The sequence below is a fragment of the Ochotona princeps genome, chromosome 1, assembly GCF_030435755.1.
Source record: "Ochotona princeps isolate mOchPri1 chromosome 1, mOchPri1.hap1, whole genome shotgun sequence".
In the NCBI taxonomy this organism is placed as follows: domain Eukaryota; kingdom Metazoa; phylum Chordata; class Mammalia; order Lagomorpha; family Ochotonidae; genus Ochotona; species Ochotona princeps.
This window is the reverse complement of record NC_080832.1, coordinates 167633612-167653662: the sequence shown is the minus strand read 5'-3', so window position 1 is coordinate 167653662 and position 20051 is coordinate 167633612. Positions and strand designations below refer to the sequence as shown.

At 41.3% G+C, this 20051-nt stretch overlaps 1 protein-coding gene and 1 long non-coding RNA gene across 2 annotated transcripts; both read left to right on the top strand.

Moving 5' to 3' along the window:
* The first annotated feature begins 8905 nt into the window (after positions 1-8905).
* Positions 8906-11824, top strand: LOC131481146 (uncharacterized). Its single transcript, XR_009246079.1, has 3 exons — positions 8906-8992; positions 9409-9513; positions 11774-11824. It is a non-coding gene; the product is annotated as an uncharacterized LOC131481146 (long non-coding RNA).
* A 582-nt stretch (positions 11825-12406) lies between these two features.
* LOC105942554 (transport and Golgi organization protein 1 homolog) lies at positions 12407-20051 on the top strand. Its single transcript, XM_012930957.2, has 9 exons — positions 12407-12572; positions 14780-14878; positions 15961-16021; positions 16128-16163; positions 16240-16307; positions 16423-16514; positions 17806-17879; positions 18505-18655; positions 19901-20051. Exons 1-9 carry the CDS (start codon positions 12433-12435, stop codon positions 19912-19914), a joined length of 735 nt encoding a protein of 244 aa, XP_012786411.2. The 5' UTR covers positions 12407-12432; the 3' UTR covers positions 19915-20051.

Sequence of the window (20051 nt, the reverse complement as noted above, 5' to 3'; positions counted from 1 at the left end):
TGCCTAATTTCTTCTGTAAAATGTAACCAACTGGGTGGAGGTCAGTAGTTCGTGTGGAATGGGAAGCAGATGGAAATTTTGGGAGTCATAGAAGTTACTATATTGAATGTCATAATACTTTTACTGCTGTATACATAAATAAAAATGATTTAGAATTTCTTTTTTTTTTTAAAGATTTATTCATTTTATTACGGCCAGGTATACACAGAGGAGGAGAGACAGAGAGGAAGATCTTCTGTCCGATGATTCACTCCACAAATGAGCCGCAACGGCCGGTGCTGTGCCAATCCGAAGCCGGGAACCTGGAACCTCCTCCAGGTCTCCCACGCGGGTGCAGGGTCCCAAGGCTTTGGGCCGTCCTCAACTGCTTTCCCAGGCCACAAGCAGGGATCTGGATGGGAAGTGGAGCTGCCGGGATTAGAACCGGCACCCATATGGGATCCCGGGGCTTTCAAGGCGAGGACTTTAGCCGCTAGGCCACGCCGTCAGGCCCGATTTAGGATTTCTAAAGTGATTCTTGCTTGCTAAAATATAGTGAATGCCATTGTGTCTACTGATTATCTTCAATATTTTTATCACAGCTATCCTGTAACTTTCTGGGCCATTTTCAGTTCAGTGATCTTTGGGGAATGTTTCAGAAGCCTATAGCTATTGCCACCTCCATAGATCTTTTGGAATTTGTTATTACTTTTTGGAAGACTATCCTTGCTGTGAGTATAATAGAGTACCATAAGAGAGACTTTTTATGATAAAGAGGAGTTTTTATATTCCTTGGACCATCTATTTGTATTTCATACAATAAATCTTCCTTTATTCGTTGCTTTACTTGTATCCTACACATTTTAATAAAACATTTTTTCTTTTAAAATTTCGCTATTTTTTAAGATTTTTAAACATATTTTTATTTTGAATTTTGAATTATGTGGTACAATTTCGTATAGGCTGGGATTCTTCTCCATCAAACTCCCACCACCCGACAGATTTTCCCCACATTACTACAATAGTATAGTCCTTCATAAGGAATCATAATTCTATCAGTCTCTTATGTAAGTGTACCCCGACATTGTTGGTACAATGTCAGACAGTCCAGCATCTCATTGTCTACACATGTCCAACAATTTCACTGGGAATCCATCTTTCCCCTGGAAGCAGGGATGCATGCTGCATTATACCCCCACATCTGGATATGGTAGACCCCAGTACTCCAGCATTATACATTTCCATAATTGAGAAGCCATGAAACAAGGTCAACAACTAGTATGAATTAGAACAGCCACAACATCAACTACAACAACATCAACAACAAATTACAGTACCATGAAAAAACACACCACTTGAGTAAACAACACATGGGTGACAAAAAGGAAACACAAAAGTCTCCTGGGAAAAATTATGCCACATGTAATCCATGAGCCAGTGATGAATTAGACAAGAGAAAAAGAAAGTATTTGTAATAAAAAGCATCAAACCACATGGGATACAGCTAAACAAACAAACAAACAAAAAACAGTGTGGATCGGATTATTGAAGTTACACTTTCCATGCTGGTTTTCTTATATAAGAGAGAACATATGGTATTTGTTCTTTTGGGAGTGACTCATTTCACTCAGCATAATGTTCTCTAGATGGGACCACCTGGTTGTAAATGGTCTAATTTCATTCTTCTTAATAGCTGAATAATATTGCATGGAGTAGATGTACCACAGTTTCTTTAACCACTCTGCTTTGGATGCACATCTGGATTGTTTCCATGTCTTTGCTATTGTAGATTGTGCTGCTGCAAATATAGGATTACAGATCCCCTTCTCATATGCAGATTTCACTTCTATTGGAGATATACATATATATATAATTATTTTTATTATTATTATTGGAAAGGCAGATATACAGATAGTGGGAGAGACAGAGAGGAAGATTTTCCATTCAATGATTCACTCCCCAAGTGACCACAATGGCCAGAGCTGTGCTGAACTGAAGCCAGGAGCCCGACCCTCCAGGTCTCCCACATGGGTGCAGGGTCCCAATGTTTTGCGTCATCCTCAACTGCTTTCTCAGGCCATAAGCAGGGAGCTGGATGGGAAGTGGGGCTGCCAGGATTAGAAGCGGCGCCAGTATGGGATTCTGGTGCATTCAAGGAGAGGACTTTAGCTGCTAGGCTACTGTGCCAGGTCCTAAAAATTCATTATTTTATGATACAGTTCCATTGACTCTGGGATTTCTTCCTTCCCCACCACTGATTTCCCCTATATTATTACAATAGTCTAGCTTATTATAAACAGTCATAAGCCCATCATTTCTACTATTGAAGTCTATCGTGACACTATGGGCATGGACAATGGCAGAGAGTCCAACATTCAATTGTCAAGATATGTGTAACAGTTTTATTGGGAATCCATCTTTGATTAGGAAGGAGATATGCATATTGTATTGTATCTTCATTGTAACTTGGATTGAAGCATTCCATTGTAAAGTTCATGGAATATTACTCAGCTATTAAGAACAATAAAATTAGACCATTTGCAACTAGATGGTCCGAACTATAGGCAATTATGCTGAGTGAAATGAGTCAATCCCAAAAGAACAAATACCATATGTTCTCTCTACTATAAGGAAACCATCATGCAACGTGTAATTTCAATAACCTGTTCCATAATTTTTTTTGGCTGCGTCCCATGCGTTTTGATGCCTTCAGTTTCAGTTTCCTTTCTTCCAAATACCTTATTTTCTCTTGTTGAATTGATTGCTGGCTCATGGATCACACAGTGGCATAATTTTTCCCAAGAGACTTTTGTGTTTTCTGTCACCCAGGCATTGGTTACTCAGTGGCACAATTTTTTCATGGTGCTGTAATTTTGTTGTTGTTGTTCTAATTCATACTGTTTGTTGACCTTATGTTATGGCTTCTCATTTATGGGAATTATTTAGTGATGGAGCAATGAAGACTGCCATATCCAGATGTGGGGGTACAATGCAATATGCATCCCTGCTTCCAAATCAAAGATGGACTCCCAATGAAACTGTTGGAAATATGTAGACAATGGGATGTTGGATTGCCTGGCATTGCCTGTACCAGAAGTGTCGGGACACACTTAAATAACAGTTTATTTATCCATAAACTATAGTCACAATATATGATATTACTACTTCTTTTGCTGTTATATTAAACAGTGTTAGCTGATAGTCAGTGACACAATTTTTACACATATTCCTTTCCCATATGTTAGTTTTTTCTCTTAAATGACCTCTTGTTTTTTTTAAAAAAAATTTTTATTAGAGAGTTGTAGAGAGAAGAGACAGAGAAAAATATTTCACTCACAGGATCATGATCTAACACTGTAAATGGAAGATTTCCTTGTAAATAATCTTGTTAGTATAAAGCCTAATGAGCAAGAGAACTATATATTCTCAGATGATTGCAGTTAGCAATTGCTTTCTTCCCAGGAAACCTGAATATTTTGTAACTGTGTTGCTCTTTACAGCTCAGATTGTTTGTAAATTTAACAAACATCCAATTGTTTTTTACGTGCTTTCTTATGAGTCAAAGAGATATGTTTCAGTGCAAAGGTTTTGGGATTTTTTTTCTGGTTTTTGGAGGCTTTTAAACAACCCTTAAAACTTGATTATAGGGCCCGGCGGCGTGGCCTAGTGGCTAAAGTCCTCGCCTTGAAAGCCCCGGGATCCCATATGGGCGCCGGTTTTAATCCCGGCAGCTCCACTTCCCATCCAGCTCCCTGCTTGTGGCCTGGGAAAGCAGTTGAGGACGGCCCAAGGCCTTGGGACCCTGCACCCTCGTGGATCAGCACAGCACTGGCCCGTTGCGGCTCACTTGCGGAGTGAATCATCGGACTGAAGATCTTCCTCTCTGTCTCTCCTCCTCTCTGTATATCCGGCTTTCCAATAATAATAAGTCTTTTAAAAAAACCTTGATTATAGATATTGTGTTACATTAAAATATAATGTACATGAATTATAATTATAAAAATTTTCCACCTCAAGAGTAAAAATTAAATAGTATCATAGACTAAACTATGATAAAAATAACTTTAGTAAAATATAAGCAGGTTTTTTAGTGTTTCACTCTTAGAAATTATTTAAAGAAGGGTAAAATGTATTTTATTTTTTGAATTCTATGAATTTATGTGAAACTAAACAATTTTATTTCATTAGTTTAATATTTTCATTTTCATCAAGAGCTATGTATATGTGTGTGTAATTGTGTGTATGTGTGTGTATTTCTTGATATGTTGTATGACAAAGTTAACTTTGTTTCTTCCTTTTCCAGCTAAAACAGACTAAGAACTTAAATTTCTATTTTCTTTTAATACCTTCTGATTATTTCTATGAGATGTGAGCTCTAATTAAAATAGTTACAAGTATAAAGTCAATACAGCACTCCTCGGCTTCTTTCCTGTTGAATGTTTTAATAATCCTTTTAGTAATTATGTATTTTCTAAGTACTGAAGAAAGACTTGTGAACTGTTAAGATCAAAGAAGAGAAAGAGGAAACATTCGTTAGCATAGGAGTATAGGTATAGTCGTACCTGGACATGCTAAAGGAACAAATGAAGCTAAGAGTCTGAAGTGTAGGGGGAGCATTGAGGCATAGCCTGGCTGTTGGAAAAGTGAAAATATGCCTGAGAGATCATCTGAGAGGCCAGCATTGTGGCATAACAGGAAAAGCCACTGGCTACAAAACTAGCATTGCATATGTGTGCTGGTTTGTGTCCTAAAGGCTCCATTTCTTTTTTTTGAGTTATTTAATTTTAATAATAAAGTGGATTTCATCAAGGACTATCAGTATGGGCACGAAGGACTACATCCCAACAGACAAGGAGAACACGGGGAACTGAAGTGCCTTTGGAGGCCAAAAACTCCGAGGTCACCCAGCCGCATTTGGGTCTACCACATGGGATGGAAGAAGCCCAAATCCTTCCTCATAGGACACAAGGTCATTGGAACAAGAGCCAGGAGCCCTGAGGGATCTGCAGAAACAGAAGAACAGCAAACTTCCTTTAGGACTAGGAAGAAGAGCTTCTTCTGGTCCTTACTCAGTTCCAGCTTTGGATCCCCACCCTCTCCTGCAATGACCATCAGGAGACCCCCCTCAAAAAAAAAATAGAATAGATAGAGAAATACAAGGAAAGCTTAGAACCAAACACGTAATGATCAGCGTGGATCCACATCTACCTTACTAGATAGGACACAGAGATTAGTTTCTCCTCACTAGGGGATGGAAGATTTCTCTGCACAACCCTGCTAAAACTGTTCCATGCCTCAACTGTTGACAAAGGCCTGGCTAGATTCATAAGCCAGTTTAAGACTATCCTAAAATCTACCAAGTTCAGCAAAATTATGCATCAACACAATAAACAGCTAAATACTAAAATGAAAATAGACACGAGACAGCTGGATAGTACCCTATAGCCACTTTAAGGTGTATAGCAACCGGTGCTGAGTACAAACAAAAATTGAAGAGTCAATGAAGTAATCACAGGAGGTAGTTAAGAACTTGCACTGTTATAACGTACTGATTACTCAATACTATGTCAATTAACTCTATAATGTTGTAAATTGTTGTTGATGTTGTGCTGGGGCTTCTAATTGATCGGGACGATATTCTACCAGCTCTACCTTCAGACCAGAGAAGGTCTCCCCAAGAAACTGTTGAATTTATCTGGACAATAAGATGCTGGACTCTATGCTTGGTGTGTATGATTGCACCGAAAGAATCTTGACTTAATTTGAATTGTAATACTGCAACAAGGTGGAGGAATCCACCAAGGGGGGAGGGCCCAGGGAGGGGATAGGGGAATCCCAGAGCCTATGAATCTGTGTCACATAATGCAATGTAATTAATTTTTTTAAAGATTTATTTATTTTATTACAGCCAGATATACACAGAGGAGGAGAGACAGAGAGGAAGATCTTCCGTCCGATGATTCACTCCCCAACTGAGCCGCAACGGGCCGGTGCGCGCCGATCCGAAGCCGGGAACCTGGAACCTCTTAAAGGTCTCCCACACGGGTGCAGGGTCCCAATGCATTGGGCCGTCCTCGACTGCTTTCCCAGGCCACAAGCAGGGAGCTGGATGGGAAGTGGAGCTGCCGGGATTAGAAGCGGCGTCCATATGGGATCCCGGGGCTTTCAAGGAGAGGACTTTAGCTGCTAGGCCACGCCGCCGGGCCCAATATAATTAATTTTTAAAAAGAAACAATAAGGTACAGATTATTGAAGAGTTGTGACAAGAAAAAACTCCCCACAGATGTGCCAAATGTAAAAGTATAGAAGCAATGGCAAGTACTGCTAATAATATTCAGAAGTTTATTAGGTAAAAAATAATCATAATAATAAGGTGGATTTACAGAGAGGAGAGACAGGGAGAGAGAGATGAGAGAGATCGTCCTTCTGCTGGGTTACTCCTCCAATAACCATAATAGTTAAAGCTGAGTCAGTCTAAAGCTGTGAGCCAGGAGTCAGATAATTGCAGGGCTCCAAAGACGTGAGCTGTCCTCTGCTGCTTTCCCAGGCCATAAAAAAAAAAAAAAAAAAAAAAGGTTGTATGGGGCCTGGTGCGATAGCGTAGTGGTTAGTGTCCTCGCCTTGCACACGCCAGGATTCCATATGGGCGCCGGTTCTAATCCCAGTGGCCCCACTTCCCATCCAGCTCCCTGCTTGTGGCCTGGGAAAGCAGTGGAGGACGGCCCAAGGCCTTGGGACCCTGCACTCGCATGTGGGAGACCTGGAGGAGTTTCCTGGCCCCTGGCTTCAGATTGGCACAGCTCTGGCCGTTGTGGCCACTTGGGGAGTGAGCCATCAGATGGAGGATCTTCCTTTCTGTCTCTCCTCCTCCTCTGTGTATATCCGCCTTTCCAATAAAAAAATAAAATAAATCTTAAAAAAAAAAAAAAGGATTGGATCAAAAATGGATCAGCCAGGACATGATCTTGTGTCCAAACAGGATGAAGATGCTGCAGCTAGAGAATTAGCCTGCTCTATTACTATGCCTGCCCCTGCTCCACTTCTGATCCAGCTTCCTGCTAATGGACTGGGAAAAAGCAAACAAACAATAGAAAGAAGGCCAAGCGTTTTAGCGTTTTAGCCCACGACATCCACTTGGGAGACCTGGATGAAGCTGCTTGCATTGACTTTGGCCTGGCTCAGGTCTGGTTATTATGTCCACTTGCAGAGTGTAACAGTGGGTAATAAATCTCTATCCCTCCCTCATTGTAACTTCTTTAAAATTAATCATTGAAAAAAGACAAGATCAGAACCTATTAAGAAGCTTAAGGCTTAGAGAAGAACCCAGTTCTGTTATGATAGTATTCTCCATGTTCTGACCACATATGGTCAGATTCTTTTAATGCCATGCCAGTGGAGAAGCAGCATGAAGCACAATGAGGAGGGTGAGTTGAATGCAGGTTTTACAAAACATGACTAAGCCCAGGTCGCTGAGATGTAGCAGTCCTAAAGTGCTAGTGTTTATTTTACATGTTTGCCTTAATTTAAGATGATATGATCTTATGTATAACATGTTATGTTTTGAATGTTATATGTTGTGTATAAACTAAAATTGAAATGTCAATGAGGTGGTCACAGAAGGTGGCTGGGAACTCGCATTTACTTTTAACATATTGGTTACTCATTACTATGTCAATTAATTCCATAATGATGTAAATTTTTGCCGATGGTATGTTGGAGCTTTCAATTGACTGGGATGATACTCTGCTGGCTCTGTCTTCAGGCCAGAGAGGATATACCTAAGAAGCTGTTGAACTTGACTGGACAATAAGATGCTGGACTGTTTGGTATACGCTTGCAATGGGGGAATCTCAACTGAACTTGAGCTGTGGTTATGCAACAAGGTGGAGGAATCCACCATGGTGGGAGGGTATGGGGAGGGCGGGGGGAGAACCCAAGTATCTATGTAACTGTGTCACATAATACAATGTAATTAATGAAGTTAAATAATAAATAATTAAAAAAAAAAGACATGGCCAAGGACTGGGTTGGGACTATAGTAGAAATCATACCAGAACTGCAATAAAAAGGAAAACCTTATTTTTAAAAAAAAACGTATTTTATTTGAAACAGAGACGTTTATTTTAAATGCTGGTACTTTCTCCAAATGGCCCAAATGATTGGGTGCATTTCAGGGCTAGAGCCAGGAACCAGAATATTTTCCTAGATCTCCCACTTGTGTGTGTGAGCCCAACCATTAAGGTCATATTTTGATGAATTCCCAGGTATAGCATCAGGGTGCTGGATGGGAAGTGGAGCAGCCAGGAGTTGAACCGACACTCCTATGGCATGCTGAAACTGCAGGCAGCAGCTTAATGCAGCGTGCCACAGCACCATGCTCTATTAATTTTCTTGGGGTGATAGTCCGCTGGGTTGCAGGACATCACTGAAACTGTCGGAGTTCAATGACTCTTTGAATATTCCTTCCATGGAAGTTTAAACAGTGACTACAAGTGATGCAAACCTGGTGAAATTTTGACCTTTGTGGAAAGGACCTCTTTATCTGTTTTTGTAATTACAAGACAGAAACGTAAGAAGCCAGAGATCTTGGAGTCCTCAGTTTCGCCTCTGACAAAGATAAAGCTATTTGAAATTATGGAATTTTCTAAGAAAAAAGTGTCAACTTGCAATGATGACAAAGTATTCTGGAGAAACCATGGTGTTTACCCAGAGTTCATACTACTTTGAATAAGGATATCATTGACGGTCGGTTCTTGTATTTTATTAGTTTTTTGAATTTAAATTACTATAATGCTTTCATCAGACCCAGAAGTAAAACATACAAGTTACTTATTGACCACAGTGTTAGAAAATGAGGAGTTTCTGCTGGTACAGTGTGGAAATTCATATTCTTCATAATCTTAAATTAAGTTTTTATTTGCTTAAGGTTAATATGCAGCAAATTTCTCAGAATATCAACGTCAAGAAGAAAATGGAAAAATGTATACAAAAAAATTCTGTTTTGGAACAAAAGGTATCATTACCCTTTTAACTGTTAAAATTTTAGTGTTTTTATTTTGAATCCTTTCCACTGCTATCAGTTGGCTATACCCAATTTCTACCCATTGTACTATTCCATAAAATCTATAAAGTGTCACATGCAAATCCAACTCTCTGCAAAGTTTTGCTCTGTTCACTCATGTAATGAACCACAATGGAAGATGTTTTTGATTGAGCCTTAATTAACATTTAAAAAATTCTGATTTCTTTACTATTGTGTATACCTATATATCAATAAATCAAAGAAATGTCTCCATGAAACCGAAGAGCAGAAAGAGACTGTCTTTTATGAAGCCATGAAATTTAAGATAAAATCCTTTACTTATGTGGATTCAATTGTAAAAGGCAATAAAAAAATGAATGTTACTGATTCAATATGCTTTCTTGAAGAATGATGTAGGAAAATGTGACAATACTGAAAATGCATTGAATGGACAGATGCAAAGCACATGTAACCTGAAATTTGGAGAACAGAATGACAAGGATAAACACTTGGTAAGGATTTGGCTGCTAGATTTTATTATAATTTGGCTTCTGAACTATTTAATTCATTGAATGTGTTAGGTGATATATTTTCTTTTGTTTTTTATCAGAGTAAAATAGGAAAATGGAGGAATAAACCATTTTACAACTTTGTTTAAATATTTATTTTTATTGGAAAGGCAGATATACAGACAGGAGGAGAGACAGGAAGATCTTCCGTCCGATGATTAACTCCCCAAGCGGTCGCAACGGCCAGAGCTGAGCCAATCTGAAGCCAGGAGCCGGGAACCTCTTCCAGGTCTCCCACGCACGTGCAGGGTCCCAAAGCTTTAGGCTGTCCTCTCCTGCTTTCCCAGGCCACAAGCAGAAAGCTGGATGGGAAGCAGGGCTGATGGGATTAAAACTGATGCCCATATGCGATTCTGGTGCGTTCAAGGAGAGAAATTTAGCTGCTAGGCTACTGTGCTGGGCCAAACCATTTTACATCTTAATTTGAATAAGTGTATTAATTATCACAAAATTCATCATTATTATGCAAGATACAGAGAAAAACTTAGAAAATGAATGATATGTGAAGGAAGATACATAGGATCAAATTAACAAGTTCCCACTCAGACCAGATGTGACAGTCCAGTGGCTAAATTCTCACCTTGCAAACACCAGGATCCCATATGGGCACTGGTTAGTGTCCCAGCTGCTCCACTTCCCATCCAGCTCCCTGCTTGTGACCTGGGAAAGCAGTCAAGGATGTCCCAAATCCGTGGAACCCTGCACACATGTGGGAAACCTAGAAGAAGCTCCTGGCTTCAATTTGGTTCAGTTCCAGCCATTGTGACCATTTGGGGCGTAAACCAGCAGATGGAAAATCTTTGTATCTCCTTCTTTCTGTAAATCTGCCTTAGCAATAAAACTAAACAAAAAGTTCCCACCCTTTAAATGCTCAGCAAAAATCAGTGAAACCTGACTTTATTTTTATTCTCTAATAATTCAGTAAGAAAACTCTTTCATTAAAACATTCATTCAACCTTCTTGATTGGAATATTTAGCCCGTATCTGTCCTTCCTTTCTGTCATGTCTCTTTGTTTCCTGAAAAGGGTGGTTATGAATGCTACAAAGCAGTCTTGCTTCAATGTCTTTCCCTCCTTTCTTATGTGCTTGGCATTTCTTCTAGTCCCAGTTTGAATTTGTAACACGCCTATAAACTGTAGAAGTAGCCATGGGATATGCGTGGTTCATGCTTCACCTTTGCAGCTTATCACCTAAGATTTCCTTGCAATTAAAAATGCAGTTAAATTCCAATATAGAAGTCACATTTCCCAAGCAGAGACTTAACCACTGTGTCAAATTCTTGTTGTATTGTATTTTGTTTCAGTCCACTTTTTTTTTTTCATTTCTTTGCTTTGTATAGATAGTGGAAATAAAGATTCCCAAAGAAAAATATGAAAGAACTGATTTTTTAAAATTTTTTTTATTACAAAGTCAGATATACAGAGAGGAAGAGAGACAGAGAGGAAGATCTTCCATTCAATGATTCACTCCTCAAGTGAGCGCAACGGCTGGTGCTGTGCCGATCCAAAGCCAGGAGCCAGGAACCTCTTCCGGGTCTCCCATGTGGGTGCAGGTCCCAAGGCTTGGGCCGTCCTCTCCTGCTTTCCCAGGCCACAAGCAAGGAGCTGGATGGGAAGTGGAACTGCCAGGACTAGAACCGGCGCCCAGATGGGATCCTGGCATGTTCAAGGCGAGGACTTTAGCCACTAGGCCATGCTGCTGGGCCCAAAAGAACTGATTTCAATGAAAACCTCACTAATTTCAGAGGTTAACTCTCTGTAGTTGGTACATAATTTACATTGCATACCGTAGGTTTGATGAGAAACATTCCATGATTTGGGAGATAAAATTGATATGATCTCTATGTGGAATTTTGTTCTTGGAAATAATCAGACATTAGAATGCTTTCTGTAAGATCAAGTTACCTTTAATGATGCTGGTTCCAGGGAAGAGAAACTGTTGTCAAAAAAGAAACAACAACAAAAATACTTGATTGAAGGATCTAGTGTGGGCAGGCAACAAGATGAATCACCTTTTTGAGACAATAACTCAGGCAGCTGAACTATTTTTTCCTTTTTATTAATCGTCCAAGATAAAATTAACATTTAAGTTTGACATAACATAAAATTAACTACTGAACAATTTTCAATGTACATTTCTGTAGTGTTAAGGTCATTAATATTGTTGTTCTGCAGCCATTTCTAAACTGTCTTTTCTCAAAAAGCTGTTAGCGGCCGAAGATGGAATCAAGGATTTACAGCTGAGAGTCTTGAGGGCCAAACTATGGATTCTGGGAGGTATGTTGCTTCACAGAGAGAAGGAGTCTCCTGGAGTAACAGGGAAGTGTGGTGGGGTAGGTGGAGACTGGCTTCACAGAGAGAAGGGGTCTCCTGGAGTAGCAGGGAAGTGTGGTGGGGTAGGTGGAGACTGGCTTCACAGAGAGAAGGGGTCTCCTGGAGTAGCAGGGAAGTGTGGTGGGGTAGGTGGAGACTGGCTTCACAGAGAGAAGGGGTCTCCTGGAGTAGCAGGGAAGTGTGGTGGGGTAGGTGGAGACTGGCTTCACAGAGAGAAGGGGTCTCCTGGAGTAGCAGGGAAGTGTGGTGGGGTAGGTGGAGACTGGCTTCACAGAGAGAAGGGGTCTCCTGGAGTAGCAGGGAAGTGTGGTGGGGTAGGTGGAGACTGGCTTCACAGAGAGAAGGGGTCTCCTGGAGTAGCAGGGAAGTGTGGTGGGGTAGGTGGAGACTGGCTTCACAGAGAGAAGGGGTCTCCTGGAGTAACAGGGAAGTGTGGTGGGGTAGGTGGAGACTGGCTTCTTGCTTCTCTTCTTCTCTCTTCCTCTGTAAAGTCCTTTGGTCCGTATGCACAGACACAAAGAAAACTTGTATGTTTTCAGAAAATAAGAAGAACCTGGAAAAAACATTGCAGTCTGTAAAAGCAATATGGAAATCTGAACTCAAACTGTTGGACATGAATATGAACAGTTTTTCTGAAATCTATAAACTGAAAATGGCAATTGCTGAAAAGTAAGCTGGCTCTTAATTGATTTGATCACATGTATGTAAATTTCAATGCAAATCATGCAAGTCTATCTTGCGTTTTTTTCTGAAATATGCATTTGTTCTTTTCTGTTTTTTTTATCTGCTTGCCATGTACTCTCGTCATTCATTTATGGGTACTGAAAATACTAATGCTAGGATTGTTTTTTTTTTTAAGATTTATTATTATTGGAAAGCTGGATATACAGAGAGGAGGAGAGACAGAGAGGAAGATCTTCAGTCCGATGATTCACTCCCCAACTGAGCCGCAACGGCCGGTGCGCACCGATCCAATGCCGGGAACCTGGAACCTCTTCCAGGTCTCCCACACGGGTGCAGGATCCCAATGCATTGGGCCGTCCTCGACTGCTTTCCCAGGCCACAAGCAGGGAGCTGGATGGGAAGTGGAGCTGCCAGGATTAGAAGCGGCACCCATAAGGGATCCCGGGGCGTTCAAGGCGAGGACTTTTAGCCGCTAGGCCACGCCGCCGGGCCCAATGCTAGGATTGTTAATCGCTCTCTGCATCCTCTCTTAAGTCTATATTGCTTGTTGGTCAAACAATATTTTGTCGACCCGTTTGTGTCAAATCACTTATTAAATTCCTCGCACTGAGTAAAATATTAGAAAACGTTGATGTCTGGGGTGATGTAATCTTGCTTTAGAAAATATGAGAGCTTGCTTCGGGCAGAGTTACTTAGCAGTACTAGCTAAGTCACTCATCAGCTCAGCACATTACCTTACTCTAGACTCCTTAAAGGCCAGAACAGTTCATGTCTTCCTCTATTTTTAATATGCCTTTCTTTTCAGTGTCAAAGCCTGTAGATTTTTAGGGTCACCTTAAATGGAAACCTTGAACTCCACTGTTTTCCTTTGAATCCACGAATGTATGCAAAGGTTGCTCATCTCTCCTCCCCATGGTCTACAGAATTCTCTTATGATCTCCAAATGCCATGTTGATGTTATTCCTAAGCTTACTTCTTGCTCTCACATTTCCTTACTGCTGTTTTAGCAAATTTTATACATCCCATCACATGTTTCATGCCTGCCCAGCGTTTCCTACTGTTATTAGGGGGGATCCAAGACTTCACACGCAACTCATCTATGTTCTCTCTCTTTTTTAAAATTTTGATGGTCTTTACATAGTTGATTACGGCTCAAAGGGTCAAGGGCTACAGAAAGTGGGTAAGACCTTAGTTTTCACGTTCTCTTTTTCCTTCCTGTATCCAAAAGCAGAACCCTTCTTGTCACCTCCCATGACTCAGATTTTTTCTGAAGCCTGAGACTAGGTTGCTTTTATTCTTAATAGTATAATTATTTGCACTAAAATTGGGCTTTGTTAGTGTTGTGCTCTAATGTGTATCCTTAACACATAAAATCACAGTCACTGCGTTAAGGTCACTTCAAGATGAATTTTCTGAAGGATTCTAGGGGTGGAACGAGATAAACTGATTGACTCCATTGATTTGTGCCTGCTGTAAAGTTATGAGAAAGGAGACTCTTGACCATGGTCTTCTGTTGCCTGTGCTCTCAGGAACACTACTTTGTCAATCTAGGTGCACTAGGGCTGAGGCAACTGAGCCATAATTACATTTCTCCAGGAGCTGGATTACCAATGGGCTGAAGCTCAGGACATTGTCAGCACTGAGACTTTTTCCTTGTCCGTGCATCATGTTCCCAGCTGTACATGACACCCCTTCATCTTATCAGTGTCCAGTTATTGCAGGGTTAGTGACCCCCAATCCTGCAGACCAGGCTGTGTCATGGCACATCCTGATAACCAGGTTTTTCCACGGGTGAAGGCAGATAAGTAAAAATCCCTATCTCTTCCTAATGGAATCACTTGTGATGAGCTGATTTGACCTGGTTTTTCACCTTGAAAGAAAATGAGCATTTATCATGTCAAGGCCACAACTAACCAGGGAATGCCACAGGGGCTATGAATATTCTTTCCCGTACTGGTAATGAATAGGAATATAGACTCATGCAGAGATGTTTGTGACCCAGAGGCCCCACTAGCTGGCCTGTGTGATTTTCCTCTGTCCCTCCACAGGAAGCGTTAATTGTACTGTGTGGGTCTTTGCATTTATACAGAGGCTGTGAGGGGATTTTCATGTGAGCCCTCTGATTGCTAGGATGTAAGATGACAGAATTTCACATGTATTTCTGGGAAATGTGTATTTCTTTCCCATTTTAGGAAAAGATCAGAGAGCCATCCAGAGTGGATAGAAAAGCAGAGGATGCTATCAGCAAAGGAGGAAAATGTGAAGCAGGCTGAAGAAATACAGAACTACAAGTGAGTTCAGAGATTGAACAGCAACTCCAGAAACACTGGTTGGATTAACTTTGTATAAAGATTAATCCAATTGAAAATGAAAGTATAATTAATGTTCAAAAGATGTGCAAATGATGAACACAAGATCATACAACATATCTTAAGCTTACAAATAAGTAAATCATATGCTTACTGCACAATTTCTGATCATAAATGCTGGCCTGTTTATATGGAAACTCAATTCACACAAACAATTTGGGAGTAGTGAGAATAATAATCCTTAGATCAAATCCATTAAATTTTCCCCAATTCATGCACTTACCAAAGAAAAATGATTTTCCTACAAGGTGGCGATATGCCTCCTCAGTGTCTTAGCTAACTGGTAAGTTGGATCACCTCACAGAGGTGGAACTCTGGCTCCAGTGCTGATATGGGCAATAGGAAACTTGATCTTTATGACAAAAGGTACTCAAGGAAAACCTAGGAAACAGAAAAATGTCTGAAACAAAGGAAATAACATTGCAGTGAAACAAGAAAACAGATTGGGTAAGAAGATTACAGCAGCTCAGAACCCTGTGTGCATTAACATGAGAGATAAGAAAAATGATAAAATACTAGATTGCAGCATGGTGAAATATTTTGGACATCTGCGGATAAGCTGTGTAAGGGCATAGTTCCAAGGAAAAGACAATATAGGAATATTATTTAAAATCTTTTTTTTTTTAAAGATTTATTCACTTTATTACAAAGTCAGATATACAGAGAGGAGGAGAGACAGAGAGGAAGATCTTCCATCCGATGATTCACTCCCCAACTGAGCCGCAACGGCCGGTGCAGTGCCGATCTGATGCCGGAAACCAGGAACCTCTTCCAGGTCTCCCACACGGGTGCAGGGTCCCAAAGCTTTGGGCCGTCCTCAACTGCTTTCCCAGGCCACAAGCAGGGAGCTGGATGGGAAGTGGGGCTGCCGGGATTAGAACCGGCGCCCATATGGGATCCCGGGGTGTTCAATGCGAGGACTGTTAGCCGCTAGGCCACGCCGCCGGGCCCAAAATCTTAATCAAGATCACACTTTATCTGATGAAAATGATTCTAAATCACAGGAGAAGACTGAACGAACTTGAGGTTCAGCAGCAGCAGCAAGCCCAGACCTTCAAACAGGAGGTAACTTTCATTTAGCCCAACAGTAACGAAGCCCTTCAGCTGTAATGCAAACGACCAACAGGCCCTGAGAAGCTCTGAGCCTGCATTTCTGTGTTGCTCTTTATAGGCTGCTGTTCAGAAACAGAAGGCTCATAACATGAAGGTAAGAGTGCTTCTTGGTTTCTTTCCGTTTTGCCCAGTTTTCCACAACTGAACATGCTTGTATTTTCCTCTGATAGCGCAAGGCTCACGCTTTGGAGAAGCAGTTGACGGTACAGAGAAGAGAGACTGCACACTTAAGACACAGGTGCAGGAAGAAACAGATATATTAAGGGTGTTTGTGATTTAAGACTTAGGGGTTGAATGTCAAAGGACTTGTTCGTGTGTGTGCTCTAATCTTAAACCCATTATTTATACTCAAGATTGGAAATACTACATGTACAAATGCGGGAAGAGAAATACAGGCACCAGAAGCCAGTCTCAGTGGAACACACCTGGGAGAACTCTCCGAGAGGTAGGAATGGTGGGAAAGGGTGGAAGCTTCCATTCTTTTGAAGAGTCTACCCTTTTCATTGCTGGTTCTGGGAAGAGATCCTTGTTTCATGATGAGAATGCCATGAACTTGGCAAAGAGAATTCATCGTGCTACGGGTGGCAGCATGCTTTCATCCGGTGTCCTAGTCAGATGGCTTTTTACTGGAAGGGTAGAGCTCAGATCCCAGTGTTGCTGGGGACTTTCTCCTGCCCATTTGACTCTATTTATTTTTAACTGACAAGGAGGTATAGAGGGAAACTAGGTCAGCCCCTTCTATGACTTTGAGTCAGTGATGGAGGCCTTATTTATGTTAAGAAAAAAAGCCGCTGCAGTATTTGAAAATAAAGGCTGTATGTCCTGAGGAGAGGTGATCATGTTCCTGTAGTAATATGGTACAATCTCTGATTTTACATTCGGGTATGGGTGCTTTGTTTTATTGTTTTTTTATTGTCAACTATAGAACTCTATCAGTTGAATTTTATTTCTATGTAATCATACTTTTCTAATGTAACAATAACTAAGATTTTAGTAACCCAATAAAAGGCCCTTCCTTTTGTCATTACTACAACTATAAATATATTCAAGACCATCTTAATTTATGTACAGTCACATCGCACCAGATCACATCAGGAAGAGCAGTTACACATGGATTAATACTTGCAAAAGTATTCTGTGGTTTAAATGTCCAGGATCTGTTGATACTCTTTGTATCCAAGGATGTACCTAAATTAACATTTTCTCTGTGTTAAGTAATTTAATTTGATATTTACTTTGAGTTCTGAATTACGATCAATGAATAAGCTTGTGCTTAAAACCACTGATATAGGATAACTGGGTACAATCATCTGTCACCACAACATGGCCTTTCCCCTTGTATGCACAGATCTTAAGAGGTACCTGGTAAACCCTGTTGTCTGACAAGATACACAACATGATTTTTGTGGATCAGGTAGTGAAAACATGTGTTTGGACGTTCTGAACAGAATATTAAGTCAAACTCCACGAGCGAACACTGGTACAGCGAGTTAAGCTGCCGATGGTGTTGCCTGCATTCTGGATTGTCTTGGATTGAATCACGCCTCTGCTCCCAATGCAGCTTCCAGCTAACATGCCAGGGAGGTAGCAGAGGAGGGTTAAGTGGTTGAGTCCTGGGCACATGCTTTAGCCTGGCTGTGCAACAAGAAGGAATTTATCTTTGTCTCTGTCTTAAAAAAAAAAAAGTGGACATTTTCAGCGAAAAGAATATACCCAGTTTTTTCTTGACCTTTTAGCAGATTCAGGAACTTGGGCAAGCAGTATGAAGAATATTGGCTCATTCCCTGCAGAGGACACTAGGAAAGGAAAGGTAAATGTGGTGGCCGTTTTTGTTGTAATGATAGCAGGAAAACTGATCATTGTGCACACCACACACTCCTCTGTTTGCTGGCATGTGTGCACTGTGATGTATTTGTTGTGTCTACAGTTACAAGAAGTGAAGTCTAACCCCAAGGGTCTAGCGGCTTGTTCCTTCCAAGCCTAGCATTTTTGGTGGTGCTTCCACCTTGAATGCTGTGTGCACCGCAGACTTTGCCATCCTAATGATCCCTGCTTAATGTACAAGGAACAGTCTGTGAATGATATGAGGAGGTAGATTAGGATTTGTCCCTGACATAGAGGTTGTCTACATGGAATGTGTATATTTATCATTTGCCCATGACCCAGATTTTCCGGGTCAGGCCCCATCTTCCTACATATGCAGACATAAACAGTAATTTATAGTAACAGCAGTTCATTTTTGTGACTTCCCTTCACTCCTCAAGCTGTTGGGAATCAGTGGGAGAGAAGACCTTAATGGCCTTGAAGCTGCTGATTTGAACCCTGGTGGAGAGGAAACTACCAGGGAACGTCACATGCTTTGTGATTCAGTTTGGGTGATATTGGTGTTGCCCATTATGTTAATATATCTCAACATGCCAACCTCTGCTCTGCAGGTCAACATGGCTACAGGAGGGCCTCCTCCTTTCCCAAAGTCATCTGGCACGGCCTACTACATGGGTGGCACCAGATCATTCATGTGCTATGTGCCACCTCCTCCAGTCTGGTGGTCTCCAAGACCTCTGCCACATCTAGCTCCAGAGTTTGGTATGATGATCAGCACAAGTGAACAGACTTGCCAAAAGTATCCATCCTTTATCTCATTTTGATTAAAAAACGAGATGTCCCCTTGGTCATGCCAGGGTTTTTATCTGAGGGCCTTGTAACTATGCTCACATTTCTAAGGACACTCCAAAGGGCTGTACCACAAGCCCACATCGTTCCAGGTAACAGGTGTCTGTTTAGACGAAGACAGGGGAGGTTTTCAGAAGCTAGAAATGGTAATAATTTTGCAGATGTGTACAAAACATGACTGGGGAGTCACATGCCCAGCTGAGTGAAAGGGAGACATCCCTGGCTTTCAGTGTCTCCATGACACAACGTCACAGGGCGCCCTGCTGGTCAGAGTTCCCTTGTTGTGCTAAGGCCGTTTGTCCATAATGTGAGGGAAAGCGACAGGACAGAGGATTCTAATGGCTTAGGGTTCTAGGTCATGGGAATGAACACAAAGCAGATCCAAAAAATTCACCCTTGTCCTGAGCTGACGTCCCAAGGGCATGGCCAGTAATGTCAGCTTTGGATTGTCCTGAGCTGACATCCCAAGGACATGGCCAGTAATGTCAGCTTTGGATTGCTGGGCAGTTGTCTCTGACTTACAGTAAGAATCCGGAGTAGAACTGAAGGCAGTCACAGACTGGCTGCCTGTATGCATCAACCCAGCTCCTCTGCCCTCAGCTGCCTCTCATCAGATGTGACTCTGTGCGCCTGCATTCCCAGCTCCTGGTGCTACTGCTTACTGGAGCTGCCTCACAGCCTCAGCTGTCTTCTGTGACGTGGGCATCCTAAGGGTTTCTGAGGATATTTCGAGCAGGAAGAGGTTTAATCCATGGGAAGAGTACCTTACAAATATCTGGCAAATATGTTCCAATGAAATCTCTGCTGCCATCAGATCTCCAAGAGATGCCAAGCATATTAAATAAGGCTGAGGGTGTAATAGCTCACACTAGAGGGGTTTTTTTTTTTTTAAAAGCCATGTTTAATAACAAAAAAAAGTCAAAGCCCCACCCTTCTCCTATTATAAAGTGCAGACCCTACAAGAAACAGACAATTATGAGAGTGTAGGCACAGGTTATTAGCACAGTGGGTATGGCCTTTGTTTTTCATAGTGTAAAGACTCACAGATTCAGCTTGACATGAAAATTTTCATCAGAAGCCCACATATGGAGGACAAAATGAAGGGGGGAGGAATAAGAGTAAATACGGTGAACTAACTGCAAAGTCTTCTGCTTCCAGGAGAACCATTCTAGGATCGGAACAGGAAACCATATCCTGAACAGGCCTGTGAGTCACATCTTACGTTCATTTTCTGGATGTTTTCCTGACCCATGAAGCCTCCTCCATTCCATCAGCCTAGTGCTTTCCCTAATAAACTCTTTTGTGATTA

What these genes read in the sequence shown, in the direction of transcription:
- LOC105942554 (XM_012930957.2), top strand. Translation starts at nt 12,433, where the DNA reads ATGTTTTCAGAAAATAAGAAGAACCTGGAAAAAACATTGCAGTCTGTA. An exon ending in GAAGAAATACAGAACTACAA is followed by an intron (nt 14,879 to 15,960) that starts GTGAGTTCAGAG and finishes TCTAAATCACAG; the next exon opens with GAGAAGACTGAACGAACTTG. An exon ending in AGAAGGCTCATAACATGAAG is followed by an intron (nt 16,164 to 16,239) that starts GTAAGAGTGCTT and finishes TTCCTCTGATAG; the next exon opens with CGCAAGGCTCACGCTTTGGA.